The sequence below is a fragment of the Zootoca vivipara genome, chromosome 14, assembly GCF_965207765.1.
Source record: "Zootoca vivipara chromosome 14, rZooViv2.hap1.1, whole genome shotgun sequence".
Classification (NCBI taxonomy): domain Eukaryota; kingdom Metazoa; phylum Chordata; class Lepidosauria; order Squamata; family Lacertidae; genus Zootoca; species Zootoca vivipara.
Genome location: NC_142597.1, coordinates 39,520,064 through 39,539,555, shown reverse-complemented (window position 1 = coordinate 39,539,555; position 19,492 = coordinate 39,520,064). Strand labels below are relative to the sequence as shown.

The window sequence follows — 19,492 nt, the reverse complement described above, 5'->3', positions numbered from 1 at the left end:
TTCCTAATTCCTAATCTAATTTTTCCAGTAAGCTTAACACTGATCTTGGAAGGGTTAGGTTCAAGGGACGCCGACGATTTAGGTTCAATGGACACTGACAAGATCGGTTCGAGAGTCACTGACTTACTTGCTTGAACATCAAATGCATTATCTTCCTCTTCATCTGTAGGCCTTTGTCGTTTTAACGAACCACTTTTTAACCAACGGTCCATTTTTAACTACGCAAACTGTAGCTTCCGCGAAAAACAACGCTTTGTTTACAAACACTACTGTTTTGCAAAGAGGCAGCGCGCGCCAGGGAGGAGGGAGGGGAATGGAGAAGACAGGGTACCTGTGCAGTAGCGCACAAATGAAGCCGGCGCGCGCAAAGCATCTTGGGGAGGTGAGCGTTAGTAGAATGTGCGCGCTGCCGCTTTGCAAAACAGTAGTGTTTGTAAAGCGCCACCTAACGGCATACAGCAGAACTACCGCCTCTATCTAATTCTAGTTTAGCGCTAGACTGTGTTCATGCAGGAAGCGGCCAAAACAAAAAATCTGTTATCATATGAAATATATTTAATATATTTTTTATTCTAATAGCATCTTGCGGACCCCTCTGGCATAGCTCGCGGACCCCTGGGGGTCCCCGGACCACCTGTTGGGAACCACTGCTCTAAATATTTTGCAACGGACAAAACCCACATGATTTGTCATAGTTTTTGCCAAACTCTGTCTTACATAGCATGATTTTATATTCGCTGTTTTGCAAGTGTATTTGATACATTCTCTGTATAATAGCGGTAGGTTACTGCCTGGATCCTTTATGTGCTATGGCCAACCGGCTAATGCAATAAAATTTTCTTTGTTTGTTTGACACTGTACTGGCAGGATTCCAGCAGGCCGTTCTCATACTCCAGCGGGGCAAAAAATCCCCACGGGAAAGAGATGGACCACACAAAAGGCCTTACCGTTAAAGCAGCAAGTGACATGAAACTGATCAGGTTGTTCCACACTTTGTCAATGTCCTTCAGTAGTAGCTGGAGCTTCTCGCTACAGACGGCTGTGGCTTTGATGCCCAGCTCTACCCGTTTTGTGACTCTATAAACCTCGACGACCCCTGTTGAGAGATCAAAGGTGAAGGTGCAGGGGTCACAGGAGGCATGCCAACTCTCAGATGGCAGGGATGAGGAACCAAAAATGAATGTGGCCCTCCAGGCTTCTATCTCTGGCCCTCAGAATTTCCCCCAAGCCACACACCCTTGTGTGCTTTTATGTAACTTAGTAGCAAACCGCTTTGATTTTTGTTGTTGGAAATAAATGTCTATAAACATGTTTTTATAAGTAAATAAAACAAGAGCATCAGAGTCTCGCACAGCGCATCAACCACATAGAAATCTAGAGGGTAGATGGAGGTGGTGACAAACAAATGAGGTTTCCATATGTGGGAAAATCTCCTGCTTAAAAAAGGCACATCCCAAGCGGAGCTGTTGGGTGCCTTTGCTCCCTGTTTTAATTCCTCATCTTCATGAGATGCGGTAAAATCCATACCTAATAAGTACTCCATGCCTTGCGCAGAGTGGATCACTTCGGTGCAGACAGAGGAGCTGCTGATTCCGTTCAGGGTGTCGTTTGCCTTCTTGATGACCTAACACAGAAGAGACATTTGTTTGTTCTGCTGAACTCAGGACCGGTGTTCCTAGCATCCCCAGGGAGCCTCCAGCCCAGGCCTGCTTATCTCCAAAATATCTGCCACATCACGTGAATCCACATTATGTCAGAGAAGAGGAACCTCAGGCTGCATGTGGCCCTGGAGGTTTCCCCACCTGGCCCTTGGAAACCTCCCCAGACCATCCCCTGCAGCAGCCCTGCTTCCCAACCCAGGTGGTTTTGCCTGGCTGGAGTGCGTCCCTGAACTCTGACAATGCCTCTTACTTGTCTGGTTGGTGAAGGAAAGAGGTGTGTGTGGAATGGGTGTAGAAAGTAGCCTACTGTACAAAGGCAAAAATTTGCATTTGTTGCTCTGCCCACTGTTGCCTCTGGCCCCACCCAGAGGTTTGCAGTCCAATCACAAATGCATGTTTTGTTAGACGAGCACAGGGTTAGTACACAGAGAGTCCTTAAACTTCCTAGAGAGAACCCTCTGTGTGTGGCCACTTCCGTTGCCTCCTCTGAGCAGGAATTCTGTAACAATGGAGATAACCCCTTACAATTCCTTCCACCTCTGAGGAGACTTTCTCCATTCACCTTGCTTCCAAGACAAGCAAATGTGTCTGTGGGGGTTCCAGACACAGGTACCCTATTTTGAGACCACCAATTTTTCTGCCTGCATTGAAATGTAAGTAAACCTTTTTGTTTATCTTACTAAAAGACAGGTGGTTCATTCTCTGCAATGGGGGCGAAAGGGAAGGAGGTCAGAAGACCACAAATAAAAAGGGATAAAAAGGTATAACTGCTTTATTCCTAAGCTTCAGAAAGCTGCAAAATGTCCAAGTGTTTTTCCTCTGCTAGAAAGCCTGCTTATTTTTGCATTTCTCTCACACATGTGGGATAGGAGATTTAAATTTTAATCTATAGATTTAATCCTCCATCCAATTTCACACATAAATTATTCCTCTCCACCCCAGCAGACGGCGGTTTCCCACTGCAGTGAGATGTACAGTCGTACCTTGGAAGTCAAACACCTTGCCAGTTGAACATTTTGGCTCCCGAACGTCGCAAACCCAGAAGTGATTGTTCCGGTTTGCAGACGTTCTTTGGAACCCGAACATCCGTTGCAGCTTCTGCGGCTTCTGATTGGCTGCAGGAGCTTCCTGCAGCCAATCAGAAACCACACCTTGGTTCCCGAACATTTTGGAAGTCAAACGTACTTCCGGAATGGATTCTGTTTGACTTCTGAGGTACCCCTGCACTGTATTTCTAATTAAATGATAGTAACGCTTTTCTATCTGTGCATTTATGCATAGGAGCTGGCATATACACACAGTATCAAAACCTGTGACCATCCCACATGAGGTATACAAAGGAGAAGGACGTTATTTTGGCATACTTACCTGGAGGGCACTTTCTAAACACCTCTGCCATTCATAGGCATATCTCTCACTTTCCTAGGTGGGAAAGAAGAAGCAGAATTTCACAGGTTTCAAAAATAAATAAACCAGAACTAGTAATGACTGCCTTATAAGTGATTCCCATCCCCTGCTACAGAGAGATAGCAAAAAGCAAGGAAAGCTCCCAGAAAGATGCAGGTGGTTTTCATGTGGAGATTGGGAAGTAGTCCATCAATGTAATATACCCAAGCCCACACTGGTTGGAGGATATAGAAAGATGGGAAGAGTATCCTTTGGGGAAGGGCCGTGGCTCAGTGGTACAGCCTTTGCTTTGCATGCAGAAGGTCATAGGTTCAATCCTCGGCATCTCCAGGTAGGGATGGGAAGGTCCCCTGCCTGAAACCCTGGAAAGCCGCTGCCAGTCAGTGCAGACAGCACTGAGCTAGAAGGACCCAATGGTCTGACTCAGCATAAGGCAGTTTCCTATTTTCCTATATTTCTAACCTAGGCGAAATACATCCTGCATGCCAGGATGGCAGGGACCAAAAGTTCCAAAGCAGCACCGCCTGAACACCACCACCAAAGAACATTGCAGGGGGCTGGTCTAGAGAGCTCTCAGGGGGTACCTTCCAACTCTAGAATTCTATGATTCTGTGCGTTCAGCAATATCAAGTGGCATAGTCCTTTCTGGTATTCTACCACTTTGCCCAGCAAGAAGGGGAAATCTCAACTCTAATATGATCCCTCTCTTATTAAAACACAACTCCCTTAGTACAGTGGCAGCTCTACTTACGAATGGACTGCCCCGTGGGGTGATGGGAGTTGCAGTCCTGGTTACGACGGAGGCCGAGCCAGGGCACCCGCGGCCGGCCGTGTGGGACTTGGGCTCGCGCGGACACAGTGTGGGCGGCGATGCGGAGCCTCTCCCGGCGGGGCCAGCAGTACCACGTGGGCGCCTGGGCTGGGGAGGCGTTGAGGGGCGGAGGGCGCTTCCTCCGCATGGCGGCTCCGGCTGCGCTCCGAGCGGAGAAGCCAAGGGCAGGAGAGGCAGCCTCGTGGCGGCGGCAAGCGCCCAATCCCGCGAGGCTGGCAGAAGGCCGGCCTCGCGGCAGCGGTGAAGCCCCGATCCTGCGAGGCCAGCAGAAGGCCAGCCTCGCTGCAGCGGCGGCAGTGGCGAGGCCCCGATCCCGCGAGGCTGGCAGAAGGCCGGCCTCGTCGCGGCGGCCGGAAAGGGCCCGATCCCGCGAGGCCGGCAGAAGGCCAGCCTCGCAGCAGCGGCGAGGGCTCGATCCACCGGTGGGGGTGAGCGCAGGGCAGCTAGGGAGGTGAGGCTCCGGAACGAATTAATCCGTTCCCAATGCATTCGTATGGGAAACCGTGTTTTGACTTACAAATATTTCTACATGCGAATGTGCATCCGGAACGGATTAAATTCGTAAGTAGAGGTTCCACTGTACAGAAAACTAGCATGTCAGGAAGAGGAGAATGCAATTAACTTCTTTTCCCACAAGACATTTTCTTTATAATGTCTGAGAATGTACCACACCTGCAATCTCTAGTGGTAATGTCCAGGAAATTCTATTGTGTGAGTCCTACACATATGTTCAGCTCTGAAGTGAGGACAGGCCTCCCGGAATTCCTCTTGTGACGAGCCATACTTCCTCCCATCAAATCTCTCCTTACCTCCACTTCCCCTGTGAGATCTTTGTACTTGTCTCGGATGACGGGCAGGGCTGGCTTCTCACTGAGGGTATTTGACCGATCTCTAAACGGCTGCTCCGGAGGTGGCAAAGGTGAGGAGCGGCTGATCTCTCTGTCGCCCAAACTCAGGCTCCGCTTGTGAGATCCTGGAAAGAAACACAACACATGAAAGTCAGGGTTGTGTGTATGCCCCAGTTCTGAACAGAGTGTTAAGAATAATATCCTCAAAAAGAACTTTTTGACAGTAAGAGCTGTCCGACAGTGGAACAGACTCCCACAAGAGGTGGTGGACTCTCCTTCCTTGGAGGCTTTTAAGCAGAGGTTAACTGGCTATCTGTCATGTATGATTTAGCTGAGATTCCTGCATTACAGGGGGTTGGACTAGATGATCCTTCCAACTTTACAATTTTATTATTCTATGAAAAAGAAGAAGAGGAGGAGGAGGAGACAACCTTGGCCTCGTTCACACGTAACACTAACCAATAGTTTGCTAAACTATGTTTTATTAAACCATGGCTTAGCATTATGTGAGAACCCTGTCCAGTGGCTTTACTATGGTTTGTTTACTGCCCAAAAAAAATCATGATCTGAAGCCATGGTTTGCTGCCGTGTTACAAATTTGGGTTTGTTTTAACTATGGCTTGGTGTTATATGTTTGTTGGGTCATCTGTGGGACAACTCATGATTGAGTTGTGGTTTGTTAAATGAACCATGGCTTAGTGTTCCATGCAAACCAGGTCAATATGAATGTTGCACTGTGAGGCAGAACTCAGCTTCTTGAAAATCAAAACTTCAATTAAAAATAACAGCAAGTTACTTGTCCTAAATTGGTAAAGATGTGCTTAATACTATGCAGGCTAGGGTAGATCAGAGGCCAGATGTAGCTTACAAAGCCTTTCCTAAAAAGCAGCTCTGCTGAATCAGAACAAAGGCTTATGTAGTTCTGCATCTTGCTTCTCCAGGATGTTCTGCATCCTAGCAAAGGAGCGAGGTCTCTTCCCTGGCTGGGGCTGATGAGAGCTGTAGTCCAGAACAACTGGAAGCCAATGTAGACACTCACCTTGAACAGAGAGGTCGAACGTTGCAAGCTCACTCTTGATCATTTCTTCACTCGATTTCATCTTCCCTTGGGAAGTTGCCAGTAAGAAGTCAAATTTGCTGATTTTGGGCTTCTCGCTCTGAAACTCTCCAAAGTCGTCTGTGCCTTCTTTGGCTGCTTCTACGGAGAGGCCAGCAGAGTCAGCCTCTTGGGGCATGCCTACAGCTGGGCTTCCAGATGTCTCTGCCAAAGGCCTTGCAAACTCCCCAAAGCCTTCAACGTCATCGTCACTCTGGTCTGCAGACTGAGGGTCGGGTTCTTTGAAGTTAGGAAAAGGCGGGAACTTCACATCCTGGAGAGTATCCTCACTTGCAAAGGTAGTGACTTTGGAAACAGTGGTCAAGGTGATGTTCTCCGAGCTGCCAAACAGAGTCTCTTTCTTCTGGAGGATGGAGGTGGCCGAGGAGGAGCCACTTCCTGGAGGGAAGGGGAGAAAGGGGAGGGACTTCCTGTTTTGGTAGGCGTCGTCTTTGTCAGACCAATCATAGCTTGGGAAGCCACTCAGAGTGGAGCTGTTGCTGAAGCTTCCAAAGGTGGTCCCTTTCAAGTCATCGAGATCTAGAAAGGGAGAGACAGAGAACAAGAGGAGGAGAAGACCCAACCATTAGAGCACTAGTGACCAGTGTCTTCAGCAAACAGTGACACAAGTCAAATCCAAAGATGGTGCCATTTTGGAGAACACCAGAAAACTGGAAGCTCCCATCTGTACCTACTGACCTCTGAAACCTGCTCTATGATCCTCTGCTGTCATAAGTACAGTGTCTGAGCTCAAAGATCAGGGCTCAAAGATTGTTGTTGTTCTTGTAAATCCACAGCTACAGAACAAGGGAAGATGGCCCAACTCCATCTTTCCTTGCCTTTCAGCAGGCAGCTAAGACATTTTCTAACCACTGTGTTTCAACACAGCACTAGCTGTTCTTATTTTGCTTCAGGAATGAGAGACACTGTGGCCTTCCATTTGTTGTTTGACTCCACCGAAGGCTGGTACATTAAGGCAAATGGGGCATTGCCCCACGTAGCTTAGTCTGCCTCCAGCCAGGCCTCACCTGCCTTCCTTCTTAAATACAGCTGGTTCACGGTGCCGCAGCGCCCATTAGATTCCTCCTCTTTAGCCTCAGTGCCCACCCTTGTACAACTCAGCAGGGAGGAGGAGGGTGGAGGCAAAACTGGAATTAGTTAGCCCTGTCTCCCACTGGCTCTGGCTCCACCTATTTGGGGCTCCCTGCTGTGTGCCCCACCAGTTCCAATGAACACCAGCCCTTCCACAGCATGACCAACCAGTCTGGGTTGATGGGAGCTGGGGGTCCAGCAGCATCTGCAGGACCACAGCTTCCCCATCCCAAGGTAGGAGAGCCTGGGAAGGACCCTTCTCTGCCCCAAGACTTTGGAGGCCCACTGCCCGTCAGAGTAGACAAGACTGGGCAGAGGTTTATAGTGAGGATGGGGGAACGTGTGACCCCCCAGATGTTGCTGGACTCCAAGTCAACCTGGTGAGCAGACCAGGGATGCTGAGCGCAGCAATATCTTGAGGGCCTCAAGCAATATCTTGAGGGCCACATGTTCCTCACCTCTGCTTTGCATGTTTGACTCATTACTGAAAAGCCGCAACCCAACCCTGCGGATGCCAAAATGCAAGGTGTGGGTTTTCTTTTAAAACAAACTTCCTCTGATACTAGAAGCAGCCTACAGCCATCAGGACTAGACGCCATTGATAGTCTCTTCTCCCCTATAAAGCAATTGCTACCTCTTGGCAGGCTCATGTTGCATTAAAACAAGTTTCATTCTGGATTTCTGGCAACGGGCTGAACACGAGCATCGCTCACAGGAGCTTTTCCTGCTTTAGAAAACTGGAGTGGGCGATGGGTGGGAAGAAGGCTTCTACCCACATACCCTGGAACACATCCCCAAAGGCATCAACACTCACCTGGTTAGTGTGCGGCTGAAGCTGGCACAAACCACGGTTCGTCTCCGTAGCGGGACCTACCCTGTGGAATGTTCTGCCAACTGAGGTTCACCAGGCCATCTCTATACTGCAACCTTCCCTGACCTGGATGTTTTGGACTACAGCTCCCACCATTCCTAGGCAGCCGTAGTCCAAAACATCTGGAAGGACCCAGGTTGGCTAAGGCCACTTTACCGTTTCAGGAGGCCAGCAAAAACCTGGTGGCTTTAAATGGGCTGGTCATCGCCCTTGTTGAAAGGCTGCCTGTTAGTGTGGCAGCACCCTCACTTTGAAGCTCCCCTGCCTATTGATATCAGGAAGGCCACCTTGCTGTACTCTTTCCAGTACTCTTGCTGAAAATGTTTGTGTTTAGGCAGGTGGCGCTGTGGGCTAAACCACTGAGCCTAGGGCTTGCTGATCAGAAGGTCGGTGGTTCGAATCCCTGTGACGGGGTGAGCTCCCGTTGCTTGGTCCCAGCTCCTGCCAACCCAGCAGTTCGAAAGCACATCAAAATGCAAGTAGATAAATAGGAACCGCTATAGCGGGAAGGTATACGGCGTTTCCATGTGCTGCTCTGGTTTGCCAGAAGCGGCTTTGTCATGCTGGCCACATGACCTGGAAGCTATACGCCGGCTCCCTCGGCCAATAAGGCGAGATGAGCGTGCAACCCCAGAGTCAGTCACGACTGGACCTAATGGTCAGGGGTCCTTTTACCTTTACTTTACCCAGATATGTGCCGACATATGTTTTCATCTGCTTTCAATCATTTATATTAAGCATTCTTTGAAGATTTTAAATCATGGTTTTCAACTCTTTTTTACCAACAATTCCGTTGCTTTATTCTTGTGAACCTCTTTGAAGCTTTCTTACAATGGAGTGGTGCATAAATATCGTGAGATGAATAAGACGGGGGTTGTTAGGCGTGGTTCTTTTCTTAAATTGTTAGCCATCTTGGATTCCTTTGGGGGCACCAAACCGCTTTAAATGAAATGTTAAGCGGCTCTTTTACAAGCTCTCCCCACAATTCCTTGAGCGCGCATGGGCAAAGCTCATCTCCACTCAGTTCTTTGATAAGTTGGCCTTGTGGATAATCCAATCATCGCTCTCAAATCTTCCACCCTCTGGAAACTGCACCAGGCTGCCTTAAGGCCTGATCACAAAATATGCATGGTATGCCCTACCTGCCCCCTCGCTAAGTAAATGGTGCTGATCCACGAGAGTCTTTTCCAACCCTAGCCAACGGAGCAAATGCTGTAAGGAAATAAGAGCACACCTGTTGGATCAGATCAGAGGCCCAGCATCCTACTCTCATAGCAGTCAACCAGATGCCTCAACGGGAAACTGCAAAGCAGGACCTGAGCATGGCAGGACTCTCCCCACCTGCGATACCTGGCAACTGGATAAAAAATGTAGACATCATGGCTAAGGGCCCACGAGGAAGCGAAGGGCTTCCTGTTCTCATTGTGGCCAACTCATACCTGCCAAGTTCCTCTCTGAAAAATAAGGGACCGGACCGGAAGTAGCATACCGGAAGTAGCGCGGCGGCCATTTTGGAACTGGGCGGAGCACGCTCAGAAGTGACTTTTGATACTGCTGTGCCCAGTTCCAAAATGGCTGCCACACCAGAAGTCGCGCTGCAGCCATTTTGGAACTGGGCAGAGCAGCATCAAAAGTTGCTTCTGAGCATGCTCCACCCAGTTCCAAAATGGCCACCGCGCCAGAATAAACCGGGGGAAAACAAAAAAAATCCGTTTTTTTGGCTGGGAACAGCTGGAAAAACGGGGGTTTCCTGGGGAAAATGGGAGACTTGGCAGCTATGGGCCAACTAGATGCTGGCGGGAAGCCTGCAAGCAGGAATTGAGCACGACAGCAACTTGCAGTTCCCTGCAAACTGGCATTCAGGGGCATACAGCGGTGGCAGGACAAAGCCATTGTGACCGGTTGCTTTAGATTCCCAGCTGTCTAACTACTGCAGGCATATTTAAGAATCCATGGTTACTTTGCTAACATGGCAAACCTGCTGTTAAAACATGTGGGGCAGCTGCAGTAGCTCCATTTTAAGAATTAAAGCAGGTCAAGATGTATGGGGCAACACAGACAGGAGAAGAAACAGTGAAGCACAACTGCCTGCAAACCTTACATTCTTCAGTGCAGGCTGTTTTGCTTTTAATGTGGAATGTAACATTTCACCATTACTTACAGACTGTGTTCACATACTAGATGTTCAAAGCACATGGCTTTCCCTGCAAGGGTCATGGGAATTGTAGTTCACCTTGTGCAGAACTACGACTCAACGAACTTCAGTTCCCAGGATCCTTTGGGGGAAGTCACGTGCTTTGGACATGCAGTGTGTACACAGTCGCTGTGTCTACTGCCTGGCATGCACAAGGTCCCAGGTTCAAGCCTCGGCATCTCCAGGTAGGGCTAGGAATGCCCCCTACCAGAAAATCTGGAAAGCTGCTGTGAGTCAGTGTAAACAATACTAAAAGCTAGAGGAGTCAACGGTTAGACTAGGTGTAAGGCAGCCCTTATTATGTTCTCCCATGTCTGGAAATAAGCCTCCATCTGCAGATTATTACTTTCATGGGGTCCCCCTCTCTAGTTGGCTGGGGGGCAGGGGAAGGATGTTATCTCTAGTAGTGAACACTGGAGCTCCAGAAGAATGGGAGCTGGAGTGGGTCACAGAGAAGTATGATTTGGGAGATCTCTGAGGTTTGCAGAAGGATGACAACATCTCGAGAACGGACCCTAAGGGGGCACAAAAGCCCTCCCCAAAAAATACACCAATGAGGACTAAACCTGCTCAGAACCCAAAGAACACAAGAATGCCAGTTGGAAAGGAAGGGAGAAAATGGAGTTGGCACAGGGAGGCAAGCGGGATAGAATGCCTTGCTTGAGCAACTCAATACTTTTGTGGAGGAAGGCTGGCTGGAGCAACTCCTCCTGTTTACAGCGTTTGCGGTATTTTAGCTTAGAGAAAAGGCAAGCAAGAGGTGGCATGGTAGAAATAGGCACGGCAGAGAGAAAGTGGACAGAGAAAAGTTTTCCTCCCTCTCTCGTAATAAATAATAATAATAATAATAATAATAATAATAATAATAATAATAATAATTTTATTATTTGTACCCCGCCCATCTGGCTGGGGTTCCCCAGCCACTCTGGGCGGCTTCCAACATAAACTTAAAATACATTGAAATGTCACACATTAAAAACTTCCCTGAACAGGTCTGCCTTCAGATGTCTTCTAAATGTCAGGTAGTTATTTATCTCTTTGACATCTGATGGGAGGGCGTTCCACAGGGTGGGTGCCACTACTGAGAAGGCCCTCTGCCTGGTTCCCTGTAGCTTTGCTTCTCGCAGCAAGAGAACCACCAGAAGGCCCTCGGCACTGGACCTCAGTGTCCGGGCAGAACACTTGTGGTGGAGACGCTCCTTTAGGTATACTGGGCCGAGGCCATAACACTAGGACTTGCGGATATCCAAGGAAGATGACTGTCAGGAGATTCAGGGCTTGTGTGTCTAAGAAGGGAGGGAGGACACAGCTATCACCCTTCATGAATTGTCATCCTTGGCCCTATAATGCCCTAGAAACCATGCCCAAGCTCTTGAGCCTGAGCAACGTGTCCCTCAGCCACAAACAGAGCTGTTGTTCATCATTGTGTACTTGCTTTGACTGGCTGGCTTGGGCCACCACCTCTCCTTTCCCTGCCCTGACAGTCCCTAAAAAGAGGAGAAACAGCTGCATAACTATTTGTCAAGAGGTTTGATGCTATCACTTGGGGACTGGATGAAAATAATGCATGTTTGTCACACTGTGCATGTTAAATGGCTTCCAATGTGTTATCGACACCTCTTCTGTTAATGGCCAGTAACAATGACATAATAATTGCTATCTCAGAAAACCGATAAACTCACTTCACATATCTCATGAAGTGCAGTCTAGTCCCCAAAAGCTTACGTTGTAATAACTCAGTTGCTCTTGCAGCAACAGACTAATGCAGCTACCCCTCTGGAAGATGTTAAGGGAGAGAGAGACGTTTTAAGTGGAAGGGGATACGATTGCTTTAAACTTTTAAGGGCTTAATTTTTTTATTTTTTATTTGCTGATGCCAACCAGATGCATTTCTGAACTCTTTAAAAAAGGGGGAGAGGGGGAAGAAAAACCACACATGCTCAGACTTTCAAAATATGCCAAGATAAATATTTATTTAACACAGCAGGACTTACAGATCGCAAAAGAGAATTCTATACAGGAGCTCGAAAGGGCAGTCATCAGAATCAAAGCATGCAGGTCAGTCTTTTTGCAGAAGAGAGAGATATCTAAGCAGATTCGAAAAGGCACATTCACACAAGGAAATGTCGAGTTCAAATAAAGGTATCAGAGGGGGAGGAAAACTGACAGCAAAAAGTGGGGGATCTCTGGCCCAGTTTCAATTTATGAAGATTCCTCTCCCCTACCCCCAATAATCACCAAGGCATGGTGGGGATAGGGAAGAAGGACTATCGGCCTGCAAGTTCAATAAATTATGCAATCTTCCATTAAATTTGCAGATGAGGGTATTTGCACTGGCTGCATTGTTCAAAGACAGGGAAAGATTGGGAAAGAAAAATACCCCAACACCAAACAATTCAAATTGACAAGAGCATTGGAGGGGGGGAAAAGGTTAAAATTTGGCAAGGAAAGCAGCAGCAGCAGTAGCCTGGTTGAAATTAACATGCAGCAAGGGCTTAGAAAGTTCAGTGTTTGTCAGAGGTTTAAACCCCCCTCCCATTCAAAATCTAGCCACATTTTTCATATTGGCTGCCTTCTGCACAAGGAATCATATAGCAAAGTTTAAAGAGACAGTATCCCCTTGAAAGAATTTGGAAAACAAGTCTCTCTGCTTCACCCCAACCTAGAGAAGTTAAGGCAATTTGGCTGAAAAGGGACAGATTCTAACATCCCCCCCCCAAAAAAACCTGGCCTAACACTCATCCCTTCTTGTCACTATAACTCCTCATCGCCTCTAAATTCCTCGGTCCTTTTCTTTGCTGTGCCAAAACTGAAACATTCAGATAAGTTCAGTTCTACATACATGCTCACTTTTTTGACAGGAACCTCACTTGTGGAGGAGCCCCTTCTGAAGACAACACAAAGTTAAGTGCCCAACGGCTGACCAGCCATTTCTCCTAAATCAAGGAATAAATATACAAAAGGGATACTGTCCCTTTCTGACATTTCAGTTTACAGACCAACAGGAATCAAAAGTCTTCTTAAAGTATGTAAACTTCAAATAAAGTTATTATAGACACTTGAACAGTATCAATTCAGAGCTTGAAATGCTTCAAAACATATATACACACGCATATGGAAACGCCAAAGTTGATTTAACAAACAAGAATTGAGAGAATGATCTAAGAGACTTCAGACAAGGACCAAATAATAATAATAATAATAATAATAATAATAATAATAATAATAATAATAGGTGTCTGGGCCAGAGCAGCTGTTTTATTCTGTTTAAGGGATCACCCACTGGCTGTACAGCTGAATGCAGCCCTTTTGCATGTTTCAATCCTCCCTTATCTCAAGTGAAGATACAAGCCATTCAGCTGCACTTAACCACAGTTTCTTGTTACACACAAACCAGGAAACTCTGGTCAAAGGCTCCCAAACAAGCCAGGATTCCGAAACTAATTTCAAATCAAGGCTCCATATCCTAAGTTGCCTGGAAGCCTTTGGGAGAAAGAGCCAAGTCAGACCTGCTGAAGTAAACAGACATGGTTTTAAATAGCTTTACTCTGGAAATAACCCACACCGGGTGTCATCCATTAACCATAATTTCTCAGTCTGGAAATAAAGGGGAAGCCAGCAGGTTCCCAGCTCATCTCTCCACTTGCATAAAGGAAGGCGCAAAAGGGCTGTGCAGCTCATATTACAGCTGCAACAGAGTTGACCGTGGCAAATGCTAATCAGGGTTGACTCCCAACCAAGATCTGAGATGCTGGCTAGCCGTCAACTCTAAGTGGCAGTAAGGATGGTTAGCTTTGATGCAGCTGTAACAGTGAACCATAGTTACGAATGGTGGGAACTCAAGTGCCAGAAGGGAGTCTCTGTGATCCATTTCTGAGCCTTGACTGAGGTTAGGGCAGGCATCCCCAAACTGTGGCCCTCCAGGTGTTTTGGACTACAATTCCCATCATCCCTGACCACTGGTCCTGTTAGCTAGGGATCATGGGAGTTGTAGGCCAAAACATCTGGAGGGCCGCAGTTTGGGGATGCCTGGGTTAGGGCATAGGAAGCATTAGGACTGAACTGGCCCCATTGAGGAATACACTGGAGTTGGCACTAGAAAGTAAGCTTCTATTGCAGTCTTGGAAAAGACAAAACAAAAACAAACCAAAAAAACCCTGTCAGCCTCCTGATTATCAACACTTAAAAAGTTTAACACACTTTGCGTCAAAGAACATGATCTGCTTAACCCAGCATTTGGACCCTAGAGCCATCTCTCATCACAAATCAAATGGCAAGTGCCTATCATTGAATTGCTACGGACACCAAACTCATCTCTGGGAAACGAGCCACATATAAAGATACTGACATGATAAGATTAGAAAAATAGTAGGAAAAAAGTGCTTTTGGAAAAACCCAAAGTAAAAACTTCCAAGAACACACATTTTGTAGGTGCCAGGGAACCGAGCAACCCAACAGGCCATATACCCATGCATTTTAACATACAAAAAATGTTTTCATTCTTCAACAAGAAGAATTATTTCCTGATATTTTGCACCCTGTTAGAGGAATTCTCCATATCTAAAGCCACCAACAGTCCCTCCCTGCCTTCACCACTTAAAAAATGATTGTAATATGGTAAATTTCTGCTCTACCCAATATCGGGGGGGGGGGGGTAGTTTATGTGAAAATAAGTGATGCTTGCAGCAATAGCCTTCCTGCCACAAATAATACCGATGCTGAATAATACTTTTTTTGTTTTTGTTTCAGAATACTGTCATTTCTCTCCTATTTTTTAAAGGCCACAAAAAGCTTAGTTCGTTGTTTTACCACTCTTATTTTTACAGGCTTAAAAAAAAGCACAAACTAAAAACATGGCACATGTGTGAAGTTTTAACAAGCTGCAACCAAACTGGACTTCTATGCTTTCACTCTAATTTCATAAAGGAAATTTAAAAAGGAAAGGAATAAAAAGGGAGGAGGAGGATTCCTACCATAAACGGTTAACACAAGATCCCCTTGGCTTTTGGAAAGCTTGCAAACGCATGAGCACCCACTACAATTTGGCAGCCAAAGTCAGAACCTTGCAAGGAGGACCAGTCAAAAGGGCCCTTCCCATCTAAACACCATGGAGCTCAGTTGGAAGAGGCCCACACCATTCACTTTTGCTAGGTAGTTAGAGTCACCTGATGCTTAATGCAGAGCTATGGGATAATTTCTATGAGGAAGTGTCTTCCACTGTACCAGCGGTAGAAATGTGCGGATCTAGATTCGCCACACAAGGTGGCATGTCCCCACCCCCTTCTTCTTCTTCTTTTTTAATACAAAAAGTCAATTATTTGCACAGAGACAGTTAGGCTCCGCAAAGTCACAATGCGGGGATCATGTATACATTTCGATGCCGATACACACCACTGGAAACCTCCCCTTGTAGACTAAGGGCAGATCCACACTATGCATTTAAAGCATGTTTAAAGGACATGACTTCCCCACCCCAAAGTATCCTGGGGACTGTAGTTTTCTTCTGACAGACCTACAATTCCTAGTGCCCTTAAACTACAGGTTCCAGAATTCTTTGGGGAGGTGATATGCTTTGCATGTGTGTTGGGTGTGCTTTAAATGTGTGGCGTGGATATGCGCTGAAGAAAATGTGTTGTGGCGGAAGCATTCTGGCCTTACAAAAGCCAGAGATATCTTTGGACCCAGGTACAGACCTTCGTGTACAAAAACAGAACATAAAGCAGCAATCCTGGCCCAAGAGGCCTCCCTGTTCCGAGCACTGATCAGAGTTCTGCATTAGCCTTTTATTCTTCCCCTGCCAAGGGATGGCCCGTGCCCGGCAACTTGTGCAAATACAACGTGGCAGCTATACTATTCGAAGATTATGAGGGTGCAAAGACTGCATGAGGCAGAATTTCAGAATACAGGTGGAGGGGCTGGGAACGGAAATTCACAATACAGAGAAAGGGCCCGAAGATGCCAACACTGGTTATGCCTTAAACTGAGTAAAATAATAATAATAAAAGGTACGACTCCCTCACCTTGCAGCCATGGTTTAGCAGTACCTTACCAATGTTGCTAACCATGGTTAAGGCTAACCTGCGCTTCCGTTCGATCAGGACTTGTAACCACTGCTTCAAGTGGGTATCAAATCCTAGCTGAACTGAAATGCCACATAGCTTGAGCATCAGTGCTAAGGTATCGCTTCAATGTGGTTAAGGCAGCAAGAGGGAGTTCGCCACCCCCACCCCAAAATAAGAGACTGGGGAAGGATTTGAGGCTGACTCGCCATCTTATTGCCAAGAGGGAGCTGGTTATTACGTCTGCAGTGGACCTTGGAGATGCACAACAAACTTCTTGAGAGATGTGCCACATTCACTCTGACATTGCAACCTTACAGATGTTCAGAGATGAATGAGGTCTCCAAGAGCAGACGGGTCTCTTTCCAAAGAGGAGCAACCCTTGGCGCAGTGGGAGGGGGCCCAAGGCTAACTTGCAAAATAGTTAGATAACACCTCTGGAGTAGTGAGGCAGCCTCTCGTTGGCAGCAGTCTTGTCTCGGGCACCCTCAGGGAGTGGCGCCATGAACACAAGAGGTGTGTCTCTCCCCCCCCCCTTTGGAACTGGGGCTGCTAAGAGGGCGTTGGCAATACTACGCGGCACAGGATCCACCTCAAACCATTCAAATTGAAAAATTACGTCGGGTGACAACAAAGAAAAATGTGTAACACTGCTTGGTTAAGAGATTAGCAGCTTGCCAAAGAACACAAGTTCAGAGGACCGGCGCATAATACTGAAATTCAGCTCGGGGAGCAACACTTTTAGACATCTCCCTTGCCTTTCGTTACCAGAGCAATCTAACTAGTTCCTCACCTGCGGCTGGCGGATGCTGACCACTAACGGTTGGCAGATCCAAAGAGCTATCAGACATGACATGCTTAAGGTCTCCTCCCACGTCCGCCAGCTTCATGTCAAACTGGACAGAGAGCGCATCTTCAGAGTCTTCCTTGCCCACGCTGCTGCCCCCGATGGACGGGAGGTCTAGAGACTTGACCGAAGCAGAGTCCTCTTTCGCATGCTTGAAAGCTGCCAGTTTGTCAACCAAGGATTTCTCGGAGCTGGAGGAAAACTTGTTCGAGTGGAAGTCAGCAAAGTCGTCCTCGCTTTTCACGGACGAAGGGGTGTGGTCTTTCAGTTCTTCAAAGCCTATGCCGGGGCCATCCAGAGACAGCTGTTTGAAGATGTCGTATTTGGTGGAGGCGGGAGCCGGGCTCTGACCGCTCTTCAGAGTGTTGGCCAAGGAGCCAGCGGGAGGAAGGGGGCTGGCCTCTTGCTTGAGTGAAGAGCCGGCGCTGTTATTGAAAGCCATGAAGTCTGCAAATTCATCCTGAGTGGCGGCAGAGGTACAATTCGACAACCCCGCAAAGAGATTGAAGTCGGCAAAGTCGTCAGGCAGGATTGAGCTGTTGCCAGGTGTTGCAGGAGCAGCAGAAGCCAGAGGTGGTGGTGCAGGGAAAGACGGCTGCTGGGGGGAGTTGTAGGCGGGTGGAAAGGGAAGAGGTCTGTTCTCGCCAGCGGGGGCCAAGGAAAACAGATCCAGGTCCGCCAGGTTCAGAGAAGGCTTTCCTGGCGGCGGCTTCGACTGCGAAGGTAGAGAAGGGAAAGGAGGGGGGAAAGGTTTGTCTTTCATCGGTGGGTCTAGTGGCGAGATGCTGTCGGCGGTTTTGAAATCCGTGAAGCCGTCATCTGCTCCGGCAGACTTGAACTCTGCAAAGCTGTCTCCTGAAGAGCAGGGGAAAGGAGGAAAACATCAGTAGGATTCTCGAGAGCGACATATGTGACTCTCTCAGCTGAGCAATAAACGTATTAATTCGCACAAATGCTCAAAATGGCTTACGGGTAATTTGTTTGCTTTGTTCACTTTCCATCTCAGTTCTTCCCAAGAGCTCAAGGCAAATAGTGTGTGTGTGTGTGTGTTGGCAGGCAGGCAGCAAGCACAAGCCAGTCAAGATCAAGCATTTTAAAGTCCTATAGATTTCAACAGGGGAGATTTAAAATTCTGCTGAAGATGACCATTCAAACCAAGGGGACATCTCTGATCAATACATTTTCTTCTTTTCACATATATTTTCATTCCTAAAGTATTCTGAGATGTCCTGTATTGGGGATAATTTAATTTATATTGGGTCTTTCTTTCATATGCTGGAATTATGAACAGAGGTACAGTCTGCATTTAATTCAGGCATTACAGCCTTTCAGTAGGAAGAATTTTTCACAGCTGTTTCCCCCCCCCCAAGGCATACTTATTCCCCAGTTTTGTATAACACACCAAAAGGACCACCCATTTCTGAAAAGGACTTCTCTGCCAAGTGGAAATTCCCTGCACACAGGGGAGCAGGGGGAGCTGAGGGGGTTACAATGACAACAAAAAAACTAGCCTGTCCCAAGAGAAATTTTGAGCCAAACTACTGTCTCAAATACCAATGAAGTGATGTACGCATGGGTGGCCACATGATGCCCTGAACTACAACCCCGTCATCCCTGACCATTGGTCATGCTAGCTAGTTGGATTCCAACAAATATCCGAGGGTGTGTGTGTCACAGGTTAGCTACCCCTAATGTAAAGTAATTAGAAGAAACACAGTCCCACGCAGGCCATGTTCACATGCGATCAACTCTCAGTTTAGAAAGTCATGGTGTGTACACACTTTGTGTAGCTGCTTTGCCCCCACTTCATTCTTCCCTTCACATGAGTGAACCAACAAACCAGCGAGGCCCAGTTAACTATAGTTTCCTGTTACATCCAGACCAGGAAACCATGGTCAATGGCTTCCAAACCACCATAATTTGAAGCTGTGACTTATAGTTGGTTTCCAAATCCTGGCTTGTTTGGAAGACATGAACCATAGTTTCCTCATTCGCATGTAACAGGCAATAATGGTCAACTGCAGCTTCCTGGCTTGTTTCGATCTACACGTGAAGAGCAAAGCAGCTTTGTGCAGGTTCCTGAAGTCTACGCATCTCTCCATTGATTAAACAGAGATTTTTTTATCATGGGCATGCAGCCAGTGGGATATGGCTAAATTGTGCTGTGGTCGTCTGGTTATTGAGAAGGGGTTTCCTAGAAGCATGGGTAATTTGTCTGGGGTGGGGAAGAGAATCAGCTGCTATCACTGTTTCATAGGTGGGCACAAATGCTTTCTACATAACTAAAAAGCTGTGATTATACATGCTTAATTATATTAGTCCATCAACAGTATTGTAGTGAGCCTTGATAAAAGAAGAATACAGATTGTCTAGATTACAAAACTGTAATTATGTGCTGTAAGAACTGACGCAAATTACCTTCATTTGCATAATTTATACAAGTCAAAGAATTAGCTTTTCTTTGGGGTAGAAATGTACCCCGCCCCCGGCAGTGAAGTGGACCCATAGCTCTTAAGGTACTAAGCTATTCAGAAACAACAGCCCATCTGGTGGCAAAGTGAGATAATCTTCAAATTCAATTTAAG

General features: G+C 47.1%; 1 protein-coding gene across 6 annotated transcripts in view; it reads right to left on the bottom strand.

The window, feature by feature from the left end:
• Positions 1 to 19,492, bottom strand: part of SYNRG (synergin gamma) — a 60,554-nt gene that overhangs the window by 10,788 nt on the left and 30,274 nt on the right. For all 6 annotated transcript variants that reach the window (XM_035140248.3, XM_060268333.2, XM_060268334.2 and 3 more), the window contains 6 exons: positions 16,854 to 17,762; positions 5,788 to 6,384; positions 4,710 to 4,873; positions 3,030 to 3,083; positions 1,528 to 1,624; positions 948 to 1,096 (listed from right to left, as the gene is read on the bottom strand). In XM_035140248.3, the coding sequence (XP_034996139.3) occupies positions 948 to 1,096; positions 1,528 to 1,624; positions 3,030 to 3,083; positions 4,710 to 4,873; positions 5,788 to 6,384; positions 16,854 to 17,762 (1,970 nt within the window). The remainder of the gene's footprint in view (positions 1 to 947; positions 1,097 to 1,527; positions 1,625 to 3,029; positions 3,084 to 4,709; positions 4,874 to 5,787; positions 6,385 to 16,853; positions 17,763 to 19,492) is intronic.